Source organism: Plecotus auritus (genome assembly GCF_963455305.1).
Source record: "Plecotus auritus genome assembly, chromosome: 8".
NCBI lineage: Eukaryota > Metazoa > Chordata > Mammalia > Chiroptera > Vespertilionidae > Plecotus > Plecotus auritus.
This window is the reverse complement of record NC_137782.1, coordinates 40,110,237-40,133,450: the sequence shown is the minus strand read 5'-3', so window position 1 is coordinate 40,133,450 and position 23,214 is coordinate 40,110,237. Positions and strand designations below refer to the sequence as shown.

At 41.4% G+C, this 23,214-nt stretch overlaps 1 protein-coding gene and 1 pseudogene across 2 annotated transcripts; both read left to right on the top strand.

Annotated features, from left to right (window-relative positions):
* Positions 1-20,327: 20,327 nt before the first annotated feature.
* Positions 20,328-20,846, top strand: CETN1 (centrin 1; the record flags this gene model as incomplete). The annotated part of the gene is made up of 1 exon (XM_080683921.1): positions 20,328-20,846. One exon carries the CDS (start codon positions 20,328-20,330, stop codon positions 20,844-20,846), a length of 519 nt encoding a protein of 172 aa, XP_080540047.1.
* Positions 20,847-21,598: 752 nt separating this feature from the next.
* On the top strand, positions 21,599-22,805 carry LOC308255930 (insulin-induced gene 2 protein-like; annotated as a pseudogene). The gene is made up of 3 exons: positions 21,599-21,620; positions 21,737-21,964; positions 22,678-22,805. The product of its transcript is annotated as an insulin-induced gene 2 protein-like (transcript).
* Positions 22,806-23,214: the final 409 nt, after the last annotated feature.

Sequence of the window (23,214 nt, the reverse complement as noted above, 5' to 3'; positions counted from 1 at the left end):
TATATCCAAAAGAAGTGAAAGCAGGGACTCAGACAGTATTTGTATAGCAGCATCATAATAATAAGGAGCTAATATGCTAATGGTCGGGATGCCATAATGTGTAACAACTGATGGCAGGACGCTGCCTGCACGTGCGCAGTGGGGCATTGCTCCAGAGACAGGGCAGGAGCGGGAGGCGCTGGAGGAGGCGGGACCATCCCGTGCCAGGGAGGGCAGGGGTGAGAGCCTGTAGCGCCCCTCTCACCAGTCCTTTGCCCCCCACCACTCGCACTCAGAGCGCCCCCCCGCCCACCTGCCAGGGGAAGGAGCACAGTGCAGCAGGCAGGAGGCTTCCATGCTCTCCTCCGGTGCCATGATGGGGCGGAGCCACTGCCTTGCTCTGGAGAGGGGCGGAAGCGGGGAGGCACCCAGAGAAGGCGGGACCAGCCCGAGGCTACTGGAGGGACTGAGGGCGGAGCTTGAAGCGGCCAGAGAAAGCCAGAGCGGTCAGGGCTGGGCCAGGCACCCTGGAGCTCTGCGTGGAGAGGTTTGGGTGTCAAGGCAGGGCGGAGGTGGGTGGGCGGGGCCGTGCTATTTCGCACTGGGCTCCTAGTTATTTACAATAGCCAAACTGAAAAACAAGTTAAATGTCCATAGACAGATGAATAGATAAAGAAAATGTGACACATGCATACAATGGAATATTATTCAGCCTGAAAAAAGGAAGGAAATTCTGGCACATGTTACAATATGGATGAACCTTGGAGATATTAAGCTAAGTGAAATGTCAGATACCAAAGGACAATTATTGTATGATTCCATTTATATGAGGTACTTAGAGTAGTCAAATTCATAGAGACAGAAAGTAAAATGGTGCTTTCTTAGAGGGCTGGGGGTAGAGGAAAATGGGGAATTATCCTATATAATAAAGATGTAATATGCAAATGGTGGTTATGCCGTGAAGTGTAATGACCGATCGTATAACAGCTGGATTACCGATCAGCAGGAGGGTGGGGCAGCAGTTACAAGTGGGTGAGGGAGAGCTACAGGAGGGGGCAGGGCAGCAAGCTATGGGAGGGGCGGGGGGAGCTACAGGAGGGCAGGGCAGCGAGCTACTGGTGCACGGATTCGTGTGCAGGGCTACTAGTCCATATATACAAAAACCCAGCGACCTTTACAGCAGAACGACTGGCAGCTATGATGTGCACTGACCACCAGGGGGCAGATGCTCAACACAGGAGCTGCCCCCTGGTGGTCAGTGCGCTCCCACAGGGGGAGAGCCGTTCAGCCAGAAGCCGGGCTCACAACTGGCAAGCGCAGTGGCAGTGGCGGGAGCCTCTCCCACCTCCACGGCAGCACTAAGGAGTGGTGAGCCAAGCGGTAAGGAACGAGCAGGCGGGCAGTTAGGAGCGAGGGGTTCTGGATTGTGAGAGAGTGCAGGTCGGGCTGAGGGACACCCCCAGCCCCCCGTGCACGAATTTTGTGCATCGGGCCTCTAGTTGTTTAATAAGTACAGATTTCAGGTTTATAAGATGCAGCATTCTGGAAATGGATGGTGATGGTTGCACAACAATGTGAATATTACCACTAACCTGTATACTTATAAATGGTTGAAGTGGTAACTTTTATGTTACATATGTTTTACCACAAAAAAAAAAATAGATAAATGAATAAAATACTCTTACTCTGTCACTTCATGATAAAGGTGACATGTTCACAAGGAGTGAGAAAGTAAACATTGTCTGAATGAAATCTGTGCTATGGGAAAAGCACTGTGAAATGGATGCCTGAAAATATTTCCATGGTTATGGAATTCTGTTGCCAAAAGTTATATATGTCACATATTAAAACTGCGTTATTTGCACTTTTTAAAAACTTGGAAGGAGAATTTCTAGCTTCTCGTTAAGGGTTCAGTCAGCTTTGAATCCACTTTAGAATGCACAATACAGAAATGCACACTTTTCAGTTTGTAAGAACTGACCAAGGAACACCAGGGAACATTTAGTTTACTAGATGAATTGGAACAAAAAGTTTTGTATAACTGGTGGATACAATTAAAAATTAGGTATCATGCTTAGAAAGTTTAGTTAATGATGCAATTCTTCTATTTTAACGTACGTTGTCTGTTAAAAAGCAAGTATGGAAACATGAGTTAGTATATATATCTGTAAGTAACCTAGTTCTGTCTACTGAATGGGCCTAGAAGAAATGACAGCTCAATAGCAATGAGCACACAATGGTTTCCAAAGGCCTCTTAGGAGAAATAACTAATTCCAGGGCTGGGGCAGAAAAATACACAAGATAAACCTGGAACATCCTATAGTACCAGAAATTAAGAAATTTTCCCCCAAAACAAAAGTACGGTGACATGTCAAAGGGACAGGAGAGACAACCTAAAATAATTCCCAATGGGCAAAAATTTGAACAAAATAAATAGCATAGTATTGGATTCTAACCCAAACTATAAAATAAATATTCATGAGTCAATGATATAAATAAATGGGAGAAGAAGAGACAAATCTCTTTCATGGAAGAATTCCACACAATGTCTGTAGATACTAACCCTCCAGGACGTAGAGCTTAATTCCCAGCCCATATCTCTGCCATAAGGGTGGGCTGGACTTAGTGGTTCTCCTCCAAAGCACAGAGTAGGAAAAATAGTAACTCTACAGAGGAGAAACTTGGCAAACACTGCCCTAACGAAGTGATGGCTAACATCCCTGTGATGTCCCATGGCTATCATGTACCCTTGACATGACATAATGAGAGGGGCACTTTACCTCTAGAGTATTTGTTCCCCCAAAATCAACCCAGCCGAATCATGAGAAAACATCAGACAAACAGACTGAGGGGCATTCTACAGGCTACTTGGCTCTTCTTCTGGAGGCTGTCAAGGTCATGAAAAACAAGGAAAGACTGAGAAGCTGTCACAGACCAGAGGAGACTAGGAGACACAACAACTGAGAGCAATGTGGGACCCTGGATTGGATCCTGGAGCAGAAAGAGAACATCAAAGTGGTGAAATCCAAATAAGTCTGGAGTTTACGTAACAATAACGCACCATGTCCGTTTCTAAGTTTTGACAAATGTATTACAACAATGTCAGATGGTAGTAGGGGAGTGGGGGAGGGGTATACACACTCTGCACTATCTAAGCAATTTTGTAAATCTAAAATCAGTCCAAAATAGAGAGTTTATATTGTAGAGTGTCAAAATATATTGACTTGAAGACCAGACTTGAAAATCACTAAGTAATAAAGACTTTTATAAATACTAACGCTTTGACTATCACAGCTCCCTACAAATTAACATTATTAATGATAGGTAGAGCAAAATTCATTTTCTTAATTAAGAACTAAAATAAATTATTTTTAAAAACAACATTTATTTCCTTTTTTTACTCTAAAAATGTGTTTTTTGTGTTCTATCATGTACTTAATATATTAACATTGTCATACATTTTATAATTTCTAGATAAGTTAACATATGTATATTTGAAGTATATGTTTAAATATTTTCACAGGAATATAAAGCTAAAAAAATGGTTTGTCTATCAGTGGTTTAAAGATACAGCCAACATATCTTAACAGAAATAAAGCCAGAATGTCTGCATTCAGGTTGGCTCCCTGCCCACTAGCTGATCATGCCAAGTAACCTTGCTTCTCTGAGCCTCATTTTTCTCACCCATGAAATGGGGATAATGATACTACCTACTTCTTGGGGTTGTGCTGGCCAAATGAGATTGTAAATGTGAAAGGCTTTATAAACAGTACAATGCCTCATAAAATGAGTGGTAAATTAGACTAACAGAAGGTTGGGTATTCATGGTATCAATGCTGAATGCTGAAATCCAAGGTCAGAAAAGACACAAAGTAGAGAATTAATGGTGAACTGAGTAACCTTTCTGGCTTTAAAATATGATCCCTTAGTCCTTCCTGGGCACTCGAGGTGGCTGGAGTCATAGCTGTGCCTGGCACAGTTGGGGGTCTTATAAGCAGCTGAGGTCATGAAGTCACTGTGGCCTGGAGGCTGGGCCTCAGATTTTATCTTTTGGTTCAAAACCTTGCTCTAATCAGTTCATTCAGGGATGTTGGAGCCTGGAAAATGAATGTCCATAGTAGCCAAACTTGAGAAAATTAATTTCTGAACCGTAACACATCTCTCAATTATGTTAACATATGTGTTTGCCATGGAGAGCATCATACTTGGCCCACTGACCTTTCCTCGTAAATTTGCTTGGAGAATGGAGGATTATAATGCAGAGTGAGGTCTTCACCTAGCTGGATATTCTGCTCTGCTACGAGAACAACTTGCCACACAACCCAGGCCTACTTGGTGTGCTAAACAGAAGTTTCCTTTTCCAGGTTCTCTGATGACCATCTCTTTCTGTTGCCATGACAACATCCCTTCTCCAGGTCATCCAGTTTTCACTGTGGTTGACAATCCAGGGACAAAACATTACTGAGATCTGATATCTGCTCTTTCTGACATCTGCAGAAGCATGTTAATCTCATCAGTAACATCTCTAAACCCACAGCAGGGCCCTTTCATTCTGAGAGGACTCCAGACCATCTGGACCTGTCTGGGTGAATTTCAATAGCTTCAATCTTAGAAGCTATTGCTGTTGTAATGGTTGTCATTTTTTAAAAAAAATGTTCAGAGGGTGGTATTTCCCTCACTTGAACTTCGTCATATCCTCCTCTCGACCTCTCCCTCCAGATGTGTCCCGTCTTAAATCTCAGGGCTTTCTGGAGCCTGTCTGCATTTCCTCCACAATGACTAAGGCATGGTGATGTTGTGTGTGAGAGCACATTCAGGCACTTCTGTTTCCCTTCTCACTGACCTTCAGAGATCTGAGCCCCAAACCTACTGCTGAGATTTCCTGCCCAGTGACTTCCTGTGTAAACAAAAACTGCTCCTCAAGATCCAAACAAAAAAATACCAACATCTCATGTACCACAGTTATACCATTCCTTCTTCTTGGAGAAAGACTTTACGTCTTATCCCAAAGCTGGGTGCCCCAATCCATGGTTATTAAGATTCTCATCAAGTAAGGTTTTAAGCAATGTTTGGCCTCATTAAAAAAAAAAAAAAAGTTGTCAGTGCTTCGTAAAACACAACCATCTCTTTCATCTAAGTGTTTTGAAAAGAAAAGCTGCTGAAGTTATGGATTCCACTGTCAGGAGACTCCTTTGATAAAGGAATGTTTTTAATTATTTGGATACTTTCGCAGCAAGAGTTCACGGTAGGTTGGTTTCTAAAAGTATTAGAGTCTCACTGCAGGTAACCATGTAGCTTTGTCAGGGGCATTGATTAAACAACCTGGCATGAGGTCAAGTGTGGTGTGAGAGGTGCATCCCACATCTGAACACGCAGCACTGAGTATTAGCAGCCATGTATTTGCTAGGCTTTATTCACTTTCACTTCTGAATGACTGGTAGTTTTACTACATCATCTACCCCACACTTCCAGGGTTGAGGTGGGAGGAGCAAAATCTAGCCACAAACCTCTGCTGGCTTTTTATCTTTTAAAAGATAGTAAAAGAAGAACATCAAAGACAAAGAAATATTTTCCAATCCATAGGCTATTAGGAGTAGCCTTGAGACTCTATGAAAATAGAATTCACTAGTTCCTCTATCCCTTGGGAAAACATTTTCACATATAGAGAGGTAATTGCTATCCTGGGAATCTTATTTGACGGCTCTCATTAAAAATAAGCTCTCAAATGGCTTTAAATAAGGTCAAAGTTGAACTGGCCAAAACTACTAAGCATTCCTCCTTTTAACTGAGGCATCCAGATCAGAACATACACAATTCTTCCCCTCTGCTTTTCTCCTCTTCCTTTGTTTTCTTTCTTCCTTTCTTTTCAAAAAATATTTAGTACCTACTATGTGCAGGCATTATGCTAGATACTTAGCATACAGAGATAAGAAACTGTCCCTCCCTTCAGATTACAGTCTATAGGAGCCAAACAATTAGGGCCTTCCTTCTATGCAACCATCCATGACCTATAGAGTTGCCTACTGTGTGTGCCCTGTATTGCAGTGACAATAAAATGCTTAGTTACTTAGGTATGTAACCTCCTGGGTCAAAAATAAAGGGATGGACCCTAGCCAGTTTGACTCAGTGGATGGAACATCAGCCTGAGAACTGAAGGGTCCCGAGTTTGATTCTGATCAAGGGCCTGTATCTCGCGCCTCTGTCTCTCTCACATTGATGTTTCTCTTTTTCTGTCTCTCCCCCTCCCTTCCACTCTCTCTAAAAATCAATGGAAAATATCCTTGGGTGAGGATTAACAAAAAATTTTAAATTAAAAATAAATAAAGGGGTAGTAGATGTTCATCTCAATTTTTTTACCTGCTTGTATGTTTAAAATATGTAATAGTAATAAATAAACATTTTTAAATGATCCACTATTGAGATCTTTGACATAAAAAAATTTGTGATTAAGATTAAATGTAATAGAATACCATAAGGTAGTAAGAGGCTTCAGCTGAACTTAAACTTAGTAAAATGTTTTATGTCAAAGATTAAAAACAAGCATAAAATAGATAGTCTCTGCAGAGTAAGTTTAGAAATCTTTCCACTATTATGTAACTTTCATAACTAAAAAATTAGAACTCTTTTATCTGCCTACCTAGACTTAGGAAAAGATTATTTCTTAACTCTCCCAAATAAAGAATGTCAATGGTTTTTGAACCATTTGTCAAAAGCATAAATTCATTCTTAGATCAGGAAAGATGGATATTTTCTAATCAAATATTAACAAAAGCTTGCATAATTGGTGCTTGAACTAAAACAAAGCAAAACAAGACAAAACAAACCAAAAAATATCATCATCTATAAGTATATCTAATAATACACATCTTTCATTTTTGTATTTATGTATTTTTGTGAGGTATCTCTTTTAGTTATAAATGTAATTAAAATCAAGTATAGAAATAAATTGAACTTAGAACCAGATTTTCACGTAGTTTTATCATAAGCTATTAAAACAAAATTTAAATATGATGAGGTGTATTTAATGTCTCAGTAAAGTGAAAGCAAATATTGTTTAACATTAACAAATGTTTAAAACATTAATACTATTAATTATTAAATATTAAAATATTCTAGAGGGATATAGATAAATCTTACAGCCTTAAATGCTTATATTAGTAAAGAATGAAGGCTGAACATTTGTGAACTAAGCATGCTGCTTAAGAAGTTAAGGAGAGTTGCAGAAAAAAAAGTAGAAGGAAGAAAATAATAAAGATAGAAGAAATTAATGGGGAGGGGGAGACATTCTAAAGAGGATCAACAAAACAAAAATTTGGTTATTAGAAAGTACTAAAATGAATGTTAAATCTCTGGGGAGAATGACTAAAAAATAAAGATAAGATAAGGCACTTGGGTGAGGATTAAAAAAAAAATCTTGAGGGTTAGAAAGGGGAAAATAAAGCTGTCATTCAGAGATGATATTGTTTACATAGAAGATCTAAAGTAACTTATACATTATTAGAATTAGAATAAGATTTTCAAGATTCCCAAACACAAAATCAATATACCAAGCCAACTGCATTTCCTTTCATCAGCTACTAATAGAATATTCAAATAAAAGAAAAAAGTACCATTAGCATTAACAAAAAAATATAAGATACCTAGGAACAAGTCCAACAAAAAAGGTGTAAGACTTATATGTAAAATATCATAAAACTTAGCAAATACATTAAGTAATATCTTTTAATGAAAAAATTAGATGTTTATAGATGAAAAAGATTCAATATTTAAAGACTAATCCCTCTTCCCAAATAATTCATAATGTCAATGAAAATCCAATCAAAATCCCAAAGAGGATTTATTATGGAATTTAACAAGATGATACTAAAATTTATAAAACCAAATAGCCAAGAATATAGCCAAAAGGAGGAGCAATGAATACAATAAACTGTTACTGGATGCATAAATGAATAAATAAATTTTTTTAAAAAAAGTATTTGTTTTGAATAACCTGATTAAGTATAGTAAAAATGTGTCCATGTTTTTTTTTAAAAAGAATACAGATACTACATTAATGAAAAAGAAAAGAAAAGAATTGTTCCCTACCAGAGATCAAGACTTATTATAAAGCTGTAGTAATTAAAACAGTGAGGTACTGGTATGACAACAGACAACCAGAATCAAGGGGCCAACCACAGACCATCATACATGGGAAAATGATAAGCCCATTCAATAGATAATACTGAAACAATTATCCATAGAGGGTAAAAATGAAAGTGTACCCCTACTTTACCCCATTCAGCATATACTATGGAACTTAAATGTGAAAGATAGAACTTTAGAACTCTTAGTAAAAAATATAGTAACTCAAAGTCGGAACAGATTTCTCACATGAGACATAAAAAACAATAACAATAAAAGAAAATATTGAAAAATTCAACTATAGTATAAGTTAAAACTTTTGAAAATCAAAAGATATTATAAAGAGAGTAAAAAGCCAGAAAATGGGAGAAGATTTTTAGAAGCATACACAATAAATTGTTTCTATTATCTGTTGTGTAACAAGCTACTCCGAAACTTGCTGCCTGGAAACAATTATTTTATTGCCCATGACTCTGTGGGTCAGGAATTTTGGGCTGAGCTCAGATGGGCAACTCTTCTGCTTTTGGAGGCATCAGCTGAGGTCACACGTGCATCCAGCTGGGAGCTTGGCTGGGGCTGGAACTTCCAAGACAACTCCACTCATATGTATAGCGTATGAGTTGAGGCAGTTGGAATGGCTAAGGGTTGCCTGGGCCTCTTTTCCTGCACAGTCTCTCTCTCTACATGGCCCTTCTCCAGAAGGATAGCCAGAATTTTCCATATGGCAGCTGGCTTGCAAGAGGAGCAAATGGAAGCAGTAAGGCCTCTAGAAGGCCTAAGGCCCGAGGTCACATGACATCACTCCTGCTGCATTCTTCTGATCAAAGCAAGACTTGGGATCGGCTCAGATCCAAGAGGAAGAGAAGCTATAGACCCTAGCTCTTTTTTGTGCTTTGTTTTTGTTAATCCTTACCTAAGGATATTTTTTCCATTGATTTTTTTTTTAGAGACAGTGGAAGAGAGGGAGGGAAAGAGAGGGAGAGGGAGAGAGAGAAAAAGAGAGAGGAAGGGAGAAACATTGATATGAGAGAGACACATCAATTGGTTGCCTCCTCTATGCACCCTCACCAGGGTCAGGGATCAAACCTGCAACTCATGTATGTGCCCTTGATTGGGAATTGAACCAGTAACCCTTTGGTCCACAGGCTGATGCTCTAACGGTTAGAGTCTAACCACTGAGCCAAACTGACCAGGGCATAGACCCTAGCTCTTGATGAAGATAGTGTGCGCCTGCAGAGATGGGAAATTGCTGGCAGCCTTCTTTGTGGACATTCTATACATGAATAAGCTTTACTACCCAAAATATGTAAAGAATTCCTGTGAATCACGAAGAAAAAGACCAAAAAATAATAATAATATGCAAAAACAGATATTCATAGAAGAGAAAACACAAATGGCCCGTAATCATAGAAAAAGATGCTTACCCATTATTAATCAGGGAAAAGCATTAAATCTACCAAAGGACAAAAATTCAAAAGTCAGACAAGATATAGTGTGGTAGGAATTATTGTAAAGAGCTACTAGGGATGTAAAATGATACACTCCTTTAGAAAACAAATTTGCATTATCTAGTAAAGATAAATATGCATATATAAGCAACTTACTCTTAGAAATTCTTGAACATATACAATAAGGACCAGTACACTAATATTCTTAGGAGCATTTGGGGGAAAGGGAGAGGAAGGGTACTAAAAACAAGCCAAATGTCCATCAACAATAGAATGGATAAATTATGGTAGATTCATATGGAATACTATAATGCAGTGAAAATGAGTGCTCTACACAGGTAGACCTGCATCAACAGGGATGAATCTCAAAAAAAATCATGTTGAAGTAGAAAAAGTCACAGAAGAATATTTCAGTGTGATTTTATTGATATGAAAATTTCACAAATAGGCAAAAAAGTTGTTTAGAGGTTCAAATTTACATATGGTAAACACACACACACACACACACACACACACACACACAGTTGTGTGTGTAGGAAATGATTAGCCCAAATTTCAGGGAAACTGGAAGGAAGAAGAAGATACTGGTAGTGTCCTCTCTCTTTCTCTTTCTGCCTCTATTTTCCTCTCCCTCTCTCCCTTTATTTCAATCCTGGTGTTCATTCTAATACTAGAGGCCTGGTGCACGAAATTTGTGCACTCGGTGGGGGAGCGTCCGTCAGCCCGGCCTGCGCCCTCTCTCAGTCCTGGAGCCCTTGGGGGATGCCACAGAGGCAGGAGAGGCTCTGAACTCGCTGTTCCCTTTCTTGCTTCCACTCCTTTGCACATGTTATTCCCTCTACCTACAAGTTTGCTGCTCATCTGTCCTCCTGGACGATTCACAGTCACTCTGTCAGATGGGCTGGAGAAAGGCCTCCTCCAAAGACTCTCCCTGACCTGCAGAGCGAGGGGAGCCCCCGCTCCCCTGTTTATAGTAGCAGCATCCTCAGTGTGGTGATTATTTGCAGTACTCTGGTTCATTCCACCTTGTTGGACTGTCCCTCTGCGGAATATCCCACAATTGTGGAAGAACCTATTCTTCATATCTCTAAGACCATCATTATACATAGGAAAAATCATCACAAAAAAAACCATGCTTCTTATTTAAAAGATTTTAGAAGGTATCAGAGGAAGGTTCTTATGTGCACAAGGGGATATTGTAGTTTAATCCTAGTTTTGTTCTTGATTTTCTGTAATTACATGCTGCTGTGACTTAGATGAGTTAGCCTAGAGAAGTTTCTGCCGAAATAAAGGACTGTGGTTGATGGCTTCTGCGCCTGAGAATCTGTCCCTACTTCATAAAAAGCTGCTCTCACCAACACCCACCAGGCCAGCCCCAGAGTGGACCAGGCATGGGGCACATGGGGATGGCAAAGAAGGTACTGGTTTTTAGAACATTATAATACTAGAGGCCCATTGCATGAAGATTCGTGCAATAGGCCTTCCTTCCCCTGGCTGAGGGCACCAGTTTTCCTCTGGCACCGGAGAAGCCAAGCCTCTTCAGTCTTCAGTCTTCAGTATTTGCTCAGACCGGAGCCTTTAGTCTTCCCTCTGCGCCTGTGTATGCAAATTAACCCACGATCTTTGTTGGGTTAATTTGCATACTCACTCTTGATTGGCTGGTGGGTGTCACGGAGGTATGGCCAATTTGCATATTTCTCTTTTATTAGTGTAGATTAATACTCTTCTTGCAGAAAAAGAGAAATATCTGGCTCATTAAATATTACACCATTTTTAAAAAGCAACCTAAATTACATCATGAAATCTATGCTAAAACAAAGCAGGATGCAGTTGAACTGAAGTTACTTTTTCTGCTCTACTTCAGAACTCCCATGTTTATTAATCCTGGGAGAGGTACGATGTTAGCTGAAGCCAAACTTGGCAATTTAAACATCTGTCAGATCCACAGTATCTGTTTTTATTTAGCAACGTTATATATTTTTATCTAGCACTGTTCTATTTCGCATATGACATTTTAGTGTGTGTGCAATGTTTTGGACCATATCTATGTACAGAGAGCAGTCACTTTAATTTATGGGTGATTCTGATTGTCACTTCCCTCAAACAGCAATGGAATTTTTCAATATCCTCAGAATAAATCCCCCCTCTGGAGCAGTAAACATAATATGACAGTGTGTCAACCACGGATTTGTTTCAAGATTATTTACTTACAATTCAACAACACTGCTGGCCCACAGAGTGCCCTGTCAGCACAAGCTGCGTGGTTTAAAGTAGCTCAAGGAAACAGCCAGGGTTCCAGAATCCAAAGAATGTCGTTTGCCTAAATACCTCAGGATTACGAGATGCTATAGAACTAATAAATCTGCTCCTTAAAATAGTCCAGAAGGAATCCTTAACTATTCCTCCATGTTTGAAAGTTTAGGTTATTGATGGGGAGAGAGAATGCAGTTTTGTCCCTCAGGTTCATATAACAAGACTCATGAGTAACTTTCCTGCCTCCTTTCTTCTCTTTAGACTTATTTTTAAAAGGATAAATTCCAGAAGTAGATGAACTTTGGAAGAGAAAGAAATAATGATGAAATGAAAGGAGATTATCTGCAAGAGCACACTTCAGCACAAACTTTTTTAAAAAAATATATTTTATTGATTTCTTACAGAGAGGAAGGGAAAGGGATAGAGAGTTAGAAACATCAATGAAAGAGAAACATCAATCAGCTGCCTCCTGCACACCCCCCACTGGAGATGTGCCCGCAACCAAGGTACATGCCCTTGGCCGGAATTGAACCTGGGACCCCTGAGTCCCCAGGCCGATGCTCTATCCACTGATCCAAACCGGTTAGGGCTCAGCACAACCTTTTAAGCAGCAAATGTTCACATGATGCTGATCATTGTTTGTGAGTTCATCCACCTATGGGGTGAATTGGATTACATCACAGGTAGGTGTATCTGTCTGGTAATATAGTAACAGAACAGAATGAATCATTTCATCACTGGCTTATTTTTTACACTTAAACAGTAACCAAAACCAACCTATATTTACATCATCTTTTATATGTTGTAATCTGATTTCCTGACTGCAATCTCAGTTTTCTCACAAACACCCAGAAAAGGGATTTATAACTCTACCCATTGTACAAATGAGGAAATATAGGTGCACAAGACATAAGCAACTTGCCCAAGTTCACATAGAAAATAAGTCAAAGAATATGGACAAAAACTCAGGTCTCTTGGTTCAGTGGTCATAACCTCTGGTTTCTCCAAGATGTATTTTGCAAACTCACGTTTGTCTAACTAAGAGGAATATGCACATGAGTCATGTGCAGAGGCTTCATCCATAATAATAGATTTTTAAACTTGTAGCATGGTCACCCAGAATAAAGAATTCGTTTCGTAGCCTCCCTTGCAGCTAAATGAGGTATATGTGTCATTCGGGACCAAGAAGGGGAAGCAGGGGTCCAGGACTTCAAGGAAGTAAGGCAAATTTACAAGGGGATGAAAAGAGTTAATGTTTAGTAAATAAATGTTTGCCGGGCCATCTTGAAAAACATGGGACACAGAGAGGACTCTGATCAAATGGGCTTCGCTAGGTTCCTTCCCGTCTGTAGTTATCTGTGATGATAGCTCCTTTCCCGGAGCAGGCCCTCTGTCTTAAATTCTTTTAGGCAGTAAAAGGGAAGGCCAGATTATTTCAGCTAGAAATAATTTGCATGCCAGAGTGGCACCTTTTGGAGAGACTCATTCTGAACCCCCAAAGCTGCTTTCTACTACTAAGATAATGAATACAATTCCTGAAAATGTTCTGAATTTTGTTACATTTATCTAGGCATTAATCCTAGCCTTGTAAATTTTTGGAGTGCCCACATACTAAATTCAAATTTATTGGTTTTTGTATATTCTAAATTAATCCTTAATGAACCAGGAATTCTAAAGCATCCTTTCCTTTATTTAGAATAATATGTAAGCGTAAAATATATTGTTCATGCTTTAGTTTCTAAAATTCGACTGTGTTGGGAACTTAGGATGTTCACTTTTAACGCAGAAAAAGAGTCTAAATACGGTCTGTCACTTCCTTAGGATTCACCAAATACTCACAATTTTGGTACATTCACAGTGACAGGTCTGTGGTAACATGCATATACTCTCGCCTTTTTCAGTCGAACTTGGTAGATGAGTTTGAAGTATGAGTTTATATCTGAGAGCTCACTTGCTTCCTCTTTCTCCCCTTGCCTCATTCCCATATGTTATCCTTAAAATATTATTTTTCAAAGCGCCTGTATGAAATCTGTTCTTAAAGGATGTGGGGAACTTTAAAATTAACAAACTATGGGCTCACACTAATGCAATGGGGCCTGAGATCACCCTGGCAGGCAAACACTGTGTATGAGGTGTAATTGAAAACAATAGCACAAGAAATGACCCAGTTTCCCATTCTAAGCTTTGTGTCATGCACAGCATTCAGGGCAAAAGGAATCCTGAGTGTTTTTTGCCAAAGGAAAAAAACAAAAGAACATGGATTTCAGATAAGGATGATCCAGAAACCAAAGGAATTTGGAAAGGACTTTGCAGATGCAAAGTAGCAAGTGGGGAACACGATGGAAAGTAGAAAAGCCAGCAATTCTGGGTGCTGAACCCACTGAGTTTCAAAAGATGTTTAACCAACATCTAAATGAGAAGCCTCCATGGGGATGGTCAGGTGCCAGTTGGAAAGGATGAGAGCAACATCAGCTCCTCCTGCCCTAATTGCACCCCCTTTCCTATTTGGAGGCTTAGCAGGAGGGAGCTGTAATATGGTTACTTGTTGAGGAAGGGATTTCTAGCTGCTGCTTCAGAAGAGACTAACATGACCTACTGGTTTCTTTTGATGTTTTGTTTGCTGACACAACTGCTAAACTTTGAAATGCAGGAGAACTGTAATTTACTAGTTCAGACGCTTATTTTTAAATGTACATTGCAGTCATGGAACTGCTTTTTATTTGAAATCCACTTCTTAGAATGTTTTGTTAATGCAAGTCCTTTCTTCATGAAAGGCATACATCACTGTCATTTTCAGTTCGCTTCCCCAATTCCCAACGAGCTGGGGAGGAGACGGCTGTTGGGGCAGAAGGTCAGAGTCCCAGCTATTCTGATCCCTCATTGTGCCGTGCACGGGACCTCAGGGGTAGCCTCCAAGACTGTATCCTCACTGCCAATCACAGCGGCTCTCTAGGCCCAAAGGGGCGCTGGTGAAAAGGACACAGCGACATGGTGAGCAGAGAGGGCTCCTCTCCTTCCAAGCTGGTTCAGGGGAGCAAACAAAACAAAATAATTGCTGTATCTGCAGTAGTTCACTTTCCCCCAGGGGCTGTCTCTACAGCATGCTCTATCCTTCACTAAGATATTTTCATGCTGCGCTAAAGGCACTAGGCATGCTCTAGCTGGTTTGGCTCAGTGGATAGAGCATTGGCCTGCAGACTGAAAGGTCCCAGGTTCGATTCCAGTCAAGGGCACATGCCTGGGTTGTGGGCTCGATCCCCAGTAGGGGGTGTGCAGGAGGCAGCCGATCAATGATTCTCATCACTGATGTTTCTATCTCTCTCTCCCTCTCCCTTCATCTATGAAATCAATAAAAATATATTAAGGGAAAAAAAGGCACTAGTCATGATGAGACTTTGGACTAGAATTCAATTCTCCCTCTGGCTCTGTCATTTCCTCTAAAATGTATCTTTACTATTGGAACCCCAGTAGAAGAAGTGGCCAACACAAGGACTGGAGGAAGAACATGCAGCTCATAGGTCAAGTTCTGCCGGACCTGTTTTCCACAAGATCTGTTTTCTTGGGCCTGCACATTTATTTTGTTGGTTTTGTTTTTTAATTTGAATTTCAATGTATTTTAAAAGGGCACAAACTCTCAAGGTTTCTGCTAATCCTTAAATACACTCTGAACATGCAGCTTACTTGGCTCATTCTGTGTTACTAACACCCCTGAGGGCTTTTGACCTTTCCACCTTCGGTGAGCGGAAAATTTTCCTCAAGTTAACAGAGGAGTCAGCTTCGGAAGCTGAAGCCTCTTAGAGAATGAAAGAAGGTGGACCAAAGAGTAAACCAATAGCTTAGCCTCTGAGATACTTTAAAAATCCAAGTAAGCCACTCCCAGACCTCTTGGTTCTGCATTTTCCGCTGTGTGCCTGCACTTGGTGGGGGCCCTCTGCAGATTTCGTATAGCGTGGTGAACTGCTGGATCATACATCCTGTGAGGTTCTGCTTTGAATTTGTATCAACATAGATTGTGTCTTTTCTCAGTTTGTTTCCATCAAAGCAATGCTCAAATAGGGCTAATTTAGGCTCTGGGATGAACAAGCAGTCATTCTTTTGTGGGATGCATTTCTTCTCACTTCACCTCTCAAGTTCAAAATGCTCTGGAGATCCATTCGCCTTCCTTTCTCTGCTCCCCACAGGTCCTTCCTCTCTCTTCTTTGACTCCCAAATCCGAATGATGTATAAGGGGAGAGGAACTTGGGTGGGTGGGGAGGAGAACATCATTGATCTTTATTTTTTTTTTCACCTCAAGCTCCACATTAGATCCGAGTTTGCTAAAGAATATAAGTTCTGCTAGCCTCTGGTCATGTCCTCAGGATACACGTAAAGTCACAACACATGCATAGTGTGTTTATCTCCGAAGGGAATTAAATTTGCTCAATGGTCAGTCATTCAGAACCATAATAAAACCAGCAAATGTGCTACAGAGCAGAACAATTCATTTTTTTTTTTTTAAAGAGAAAACACAGGCTTATAAAGACATTTCATGCTGTTAGAGGCTTTTTCCAAATGTTTCTCTGGGTCCCAAGGAAGTGCTTTAGATCTTCTTTCCTACTAGGAGTATTTGGGTGAAAGTTTGGGAAGCAGAGTGAGATTCTGGTAAGTTCTTTTCTAAAACACAGTCTGCTTTTATATCTGAGAGGAGTATTTCTTTATTTCTGGGGTTTGTGGAATGAGAAATTATGTAGCCCTTGGCTGGACACTTAAGTCTGTTCCTGGGCTTGCCAAAAAGTCCTGGGCTGAGTCACTGTACTGAACTTCATAATCTCTTTCAAAGACCACCGGGATTGTAAAACGCTTGCTGCTCAGTCCAGTTCTTGTAAATGGCTTCACATATTCAAGAATAAATAGTTTAGTTCTGTTATTGTTGGTTTGGGGGTCACCCCTCCACCACCCTGGCACAGTTGTCCTGCTTAGTAGAAGTGTTAAGCATTTGTATTTTCTCTGTTCTACATGTGTTGGAAAGTAAATAGGTAGCAATAAAGAAATTTTATTATGCATGTTTTCTGCCTTGGGTGGTACCTGGAATTTGCTGAATTTGCTGAGTGCAACTTAAATTTTAAAAGGCTCTCGAGGCTCGCATTTTTCATGCCATGCAAGTCAAATAGAAAATCAAACAATTAGAATAAGCAAACTGTATGGGTCCTTTCTCTTGGTCTCAGCTGACCCCAGACCCTGTTGTGAAATTCCAGCACCTCTTTTTTCCTCCCTCCCAGCTGTTAAGCTTCCATGACCAGATTTAAACAACCATCTCTTTTCCCTCTCTCAGATAATCAACTGCTGATTTAGGATATTACCTAGGACATTCTTGTACAAAGAATTTTAAGTGCAAGAAACAAAACAAAATTGTTCATATCCATCGATTTTCCAGGATATCTCATTTACTTTATGTCAGTTTTATTAGAACTTGAAAAGTGACATTAAAGCAATTAAACTGATTTTCACAGTGTGATATAGATTCTCACTAATGTCAATGAAGTGCACTTTGCCCAGACTGTTTGCCACTAAACTTATACCTGGAGCTGAAAGCAGGGAATGACATGAAGCAGATTTAAAGACGCACGAATGTAAATACCACTCATTCTCTCCATGAATTGCCTCAGGATGGGACCCTGTCTGAGATCCTACAAAATCTTGTTAAAACATTTCTAGGCAAGATATTTAATTATTGTTAGGTTTAGGGAAGAAAGTCAGTATCACATCCTCCCAGTGATACTACATTTTGGTATTAGTGTCAACTTTTGGAGAAGGCAGCATGATGTAAACAAAACCTCAGCACTGGACTCAGACAGGCCAAGGTTTAAATCCCAGAGTGACCATTTATTGGCCAAGTACTTTTGGATATGTTACAAACCTCTCCTAGGCCTCTCTTTTTTTTTTTTTTTTTCATCTGCAAAATGGGAAATGATGGCAACGATGAAAAAGGACAGCAAATGTGAGGAGCAAGTTCAATCCTAGGCATACAATCAATGTAAATTTTCCTTCCTTTTTACACCAGATGACAGTTTATGAACATAAAGTAACTCTCCACCAAGAGCGGACTCTGATTGAGGGCCCTGTTTTCTATGAAGGGAGCTTTTGGTGGCCCTTCGTTGTGACTGTTGATTGCACACATCTGGAAACCATGACAACCATTGTGCTTTGACCTCATCTTGTCCCAAATGTAGCCCTGTATAAGGCAGCCTCTATCCTTCAGTTTTTCCCAACACAGCATAGCTTGGCTTGAATTTGGGCAAGGAGAAGTGTCAAAAGAAATGAACAATGTCTGGGAGGAATTCAGCTTCAACTAACAATTCCCCATCCCTTTTTGACTCACGAGAGAACTAACTGTCCCTGGAGTAGCTCCCTGAACATGCACAGGAGCCGTATTAGGAAGGTGTATTACTATACCTACTTTGCAGATGCTTCAACTGAGTCTGGGAGGTTAACTGACTTTCTCAAGGGCACAGAGATAATAAAGCATGGGTTTAGGATAAGATCCCAGGTTTTCTGACCTGGTGAAGAAAGCAGCAGGATTGGCAGTGTTGGAAGATTGGCAGCTGGAGTGTCTACTTGCCCAAGTCCACTCTGCATTAACACCTCTGTAACAGGTGCTTGGGGTGGGGGTGAGGGTCCTAAGTAAATTTCTTTGACCTTTAGAAACCCTGTGCCCAGGCCCTCTGTCCATTAAGTCACATATGGGCTAGGGAAGGTAGTGAGATCTGGCTAATTAAACATGCATGCCATGTAAACAAAATCTGATCACTCATTTAAAAATAACACAGCCCCTCAAATAAAAAATAAAAACAACACAGCCCAGCCCATGTGGCTCAGTGGTTGAGTATCGACCTATGAACCAGGACCTGGTCATGGTTCAATTCCCAGTCAGGGCAATGCCTGAGATTCAGGCTCGATCCCTAGTAGGGGACGTGCAGTAGGCAACTGAGAATGATTCTCTCTCATCATTGATGTTTCTATCTCTTTCTCCTTCTCCCTTCCTCTCTGAAGTCAATAAAAATATATTTTTTTAAAGTTTAACAAATAAAAACAACACAAAATTTGTAAAATACTCCTAGCCATAATTAAATCTTTGGGGATTTTGTTTGTTTTATTTTGACAATTCAGAAGTATTTTAAGACCAACATTAATTTTCATGCATGTATTCAAAAATATTTATTAATTTGCCTACTATATGTCAAGCACTCTTCTAGATGCTGGTGATACAAAAACTGTTAAAAAAAAAAACAAAAACAAACTCTTGTAACAGGTTAAGTAGAGATAAATTGAGATTTTTTTTTAATGCAAAAAAAGTCAGCTTTTTTTTTAACTGTTAATAAAAGTTGAAGAAATATAGAGCAGTTCTAAAGGCAGTTCCTTTACGGGCTTACTTTTCCTTCTTCCTTTTTATTTAAAAGGCTTCCAGTTTCCTCTTGCCTCTCCAATCTCAGGAGGCAGTTTTGAGCCCAACCTGTTCTGCATCATCTGCCTGTATCCACTGCCACGCAGGGCACTCGGAGAGTGGGTTTCAGCCCGGCCTGATTGGATGATAAACAGTGAGAGTAATGTGCTGCTAAAGGAGTTTTTTTTTAATGCCCGAATACCAGAATGCAGTATTCTAACCCGTCTCTCCAAATCAAAAGCCTAGTGAATGAAATTATGACCCCTATTCGAGTGCAATTATACTGAGTATATAAAATTGAAACACTGAGAGTAAATCACACAGTTGGATATTACATTTCATATTCCAGTGTGTGCCAAATAAACGAGTGCAGTGTTATTATTGTTGAGCGTAATGTCAGGAGACAAACTTCCACAAATTTTATACATAACTTTTTCCATTTTATCTGTTTTCCATTTATGTCAATTTGAACACATGGTGTGACTTTTAATATTCTCTCCTCCTTCTTCCCCCACATGTAATGCCAAGGGATCAAACCCAATCTTGATTATCCTAAATTTACCCTGGAGTAATCTCAGACCAAGAGGGCTTTTTTTTTTTTTTTTTTTTTTTAATTAGTATGGAAAAGAGGGAGGGAGACCCTCTAACTACACCTGGTCCTGCAGATTCTGACAAATGGCCTGGAAAGACGAGCAAGTGCCAGTGCGCTACGAAGACAACTGTGGCTACAGGCAGCTCGTGCCGGAGCAGGTCTCGTCTGGTGGAAACGGGGTAATCACTAAGGGAGCTGCGGATCCTAGCGAAGGAAGCTGCCGCAGCCATGGAAGGCTTGTGAGCAGGGCCTCGCTGGAGCACGCGCGCACGGAGCGGCTTTGGGGAAGGATGGAGGCCGGGCTGCGCCTGCGCTCCAGGTGGGGGCGCTCCAGGTGGGGGCGCTCCAGGTGGGGGCGCTCCAGGTGGGGGCGCTCCAGGTGGGGGCGCTCCAGGTGGGGGCGCTCCAGGTGGGGGCGCTCCAGGTGGGGGCGCTCCAGGTGGGGGCGCTCCAGGTGGGGGCGCCCCGGCGCGCGCAGGGGGACCGCCGTTAAGAAGGTAACCGCTGCAGGACGATGGCTTCCGGCTTTAGGAAGCCAAGTGTGGCCTCTACCAGCCAGAAAAAAAAGGCGGGTCCTAAGCCTGAACTCACTGAAGATCAGAAGCAAGAAGTTCGTGAAGCATTTGACCTCTTCGACGCCGATGGAAGCGGGACCATCGACGTGAAGGAGCTGAAGGTGGCCATGAGAGCGCTGGGCTTTGAGCCCAAGAAGGAAGAGATGAAGAAGATGATCTCCGAGGTGGACAAGGAAGGCACCGGGAGAATCAGCTTCAATGACTTCTTGGCCGTGATGACTCAAAAGATGGCCGAGAAAGACACCAAAGAAGAAATTCTGAAGGCTTTCAGGCTCTTTGACGATGATGAAACTGGGAAGATCTCTTTCAGAAACCTAAAGCGCGTGGCCAACGAGTTGGGGGAAAACCTCAATGACGAGGAGCTGCAGGAAATGATCAACGAAGCGGATCGGGATGGGGACGGCGAAGTGAACGAGGAAGAGTTCCTTCGTATCATACAAAAGACCAACCTCTATTAAAGCCAGCGCTTTCTCCCTCACGCCCGCCCGTGTGGGGAACTTGGGGACTTGCCGGGCTCCCCGCTTCTGCTGTGTGAAACCCTGAGTTAGAAGACAGCTCTATCCCTCCTCTCACCTCCAATTTGTCTAGATGCTTCTATTCCCAAATGTTTGGCTCAAGTATAGAATTTTAAAGATGCTTTCAATGTGAGTTTTGTTTCTTCATTCTCGGGAGCAGACCTGGGGTACTTTGGGTTGAATTTTTCAAAAAGGGGCCCTGAACCTTCAGTCTGCCCACCATTTGCTCTGCTTGGGTGGACATCCATGAAGCTGAACCCAGAATAGCTTCTTGGGACCAACAGCCATGCGGTTCCCTTGTCACTTCTTCGGCGGTCTTAAATGATCTTCCTCCATATATTATTCCTTAAATTCGAGTCATTGTTCCAGCATGATGAGGTGGAATCAGCCAGTAGGTATCCTAGCCATTGCTTCTCACGTAACTGCATTCTGATTTGAAGGAAATCAGTTCAGCCACTTAACTGAGCTCAGGAAGGACACTGTTCTGAACTGTGGGCTTGCCTCTAGGTGGTGCTAAGTTGTACACCTTAGGACCCCTCCCAGACTGCATCACATGCAAAATGGTTCTTCATTTGTGTGTAAATCATCCACTGTGGGTTATCCAGAGCCAGAATGTACCCGTGGGCCACAGAATAAAAGTAACATTTCATATCGGCCCAAGTGAAGTGTAATTTACTTAAAGATTAAGCTACCCAATGATTTTAGAAGATAGTGGAGGTGGGGGGGAGGGGGTTTCTGCGGTGATTGGGTTATTATACCCCTGCATTGACAGGCAATAGAGAACCACATAAATTTAAAAGAGGGTGCTCCAGTGTAATTTGGTGCCACCGTAGCCGCCCTTGTTGGTATAAATCATGCCAGAGCTAAAGTGGACTTTGACGACAACATACAGTTGTCTCTCACACTGGCTGCACTCTCCATTGGACTGTGGTGGACTTCTGATAGATCTCGAACTGGTTTTGGCCTTGGAGTAGGAATTGCTTTCTTGGCAACCTTGGTCACTCAACTGCTAGTCGACGATGGTGTTTATCAATATACTGGAGGCACGGTGCATGAAATTCGTGCACTCGGAAGTGGGGGGTCCCTCAGCCTGGCCTGTGCCCTCTCAGTCCAAGAGCCCTCGCGGGACATCCGCGGAGGTGGGAGAGGCTCCCGCTACCTCTGCTGCACTCACCAGCCATGAGCCTGGCTTCTGGCTGAGCAGTGCTCCCCCTGTGGGAGTGCACTGACCACCAGGGGCAGCTCCTGCATTGAGCGTCTGCCCTGTGGTCAGCGCACGTCATAGTGACTGGTTGTTCCACCATCGGGCCGAAATCGACTCTCTGACATCCCCCGAGGGGTCTCAGATTGCAAGAGGGCACAGGCCAGGCCGAGGGACCCTACCGGTGCACGATCGGGGCTGGAGAGGGATGTGGGAGGTTGGCCAGCCGGGGAGGGACCGCAGGAGGGCTCCAGGGCATGTCTGGCCCATCTCACTCAATCCCAACTGGCCGGACCCCAGCAGCAAGCTAACCTACAAGTTGGAGCATCTGCACATCATAGCACGTCATAGCAACTGGTCAACTGTCGACTGCCTGCCCCTGGTGGTCAGTGCACATCATAGCGACTGGTCAGCCAGTCAACTGTCTGCCCTCTGGTGGTCAGTGCATATCATAGCGAGCAGTTAAGCAGCCTTAGCATATCATTAGCATATTATGCTTTGATTGCTTGAATGGCCAACTGGTTGACTGGACACTTAGCATATTAGGCTTTTATTATATAGGATTTCTCCTAGATTTTTTCTATGTTTGCTCTTGGTTACCATGTATATTTTTTGCCAGAGGCATAACAATGGGAAATATTGGTTGACAACTGGCAATGTCTGAATGTAAAGTTATCACAGAAAAATCTCATCAGGAATGAAGAAGGCAAAAAATATATATTTTTGTACAAGCTAGCTAATGATTTTGAGTAAATATTTACAAATGTAAGATCTTAGTTTAGAAAATTCTAAAAAATATAATACATTTTAAGGTATTTATCTGTCCTTGGAAAGATCAACAAGTGTTTAGTTATTAACTACTATAACTAACTGTAGTCATTTAATTACTGGTTTATTACAAGCCATTATCTGCCTGCTAATTCTTAGACTACATTGGTTCTTGATATCTGATACTTTTCCGCCTTTGGTATATAGTTGATGTCAGAATGTCTGGCATATAAGTAGTTCTCTGTTTTATAATCCCAGGAAATTATTTCACTGTGGTTTATGTATGTGTTAATATTATTTGTTTTCTGTTAATAATTAAGCCTTTCTTGCTTTGAAAGAAGA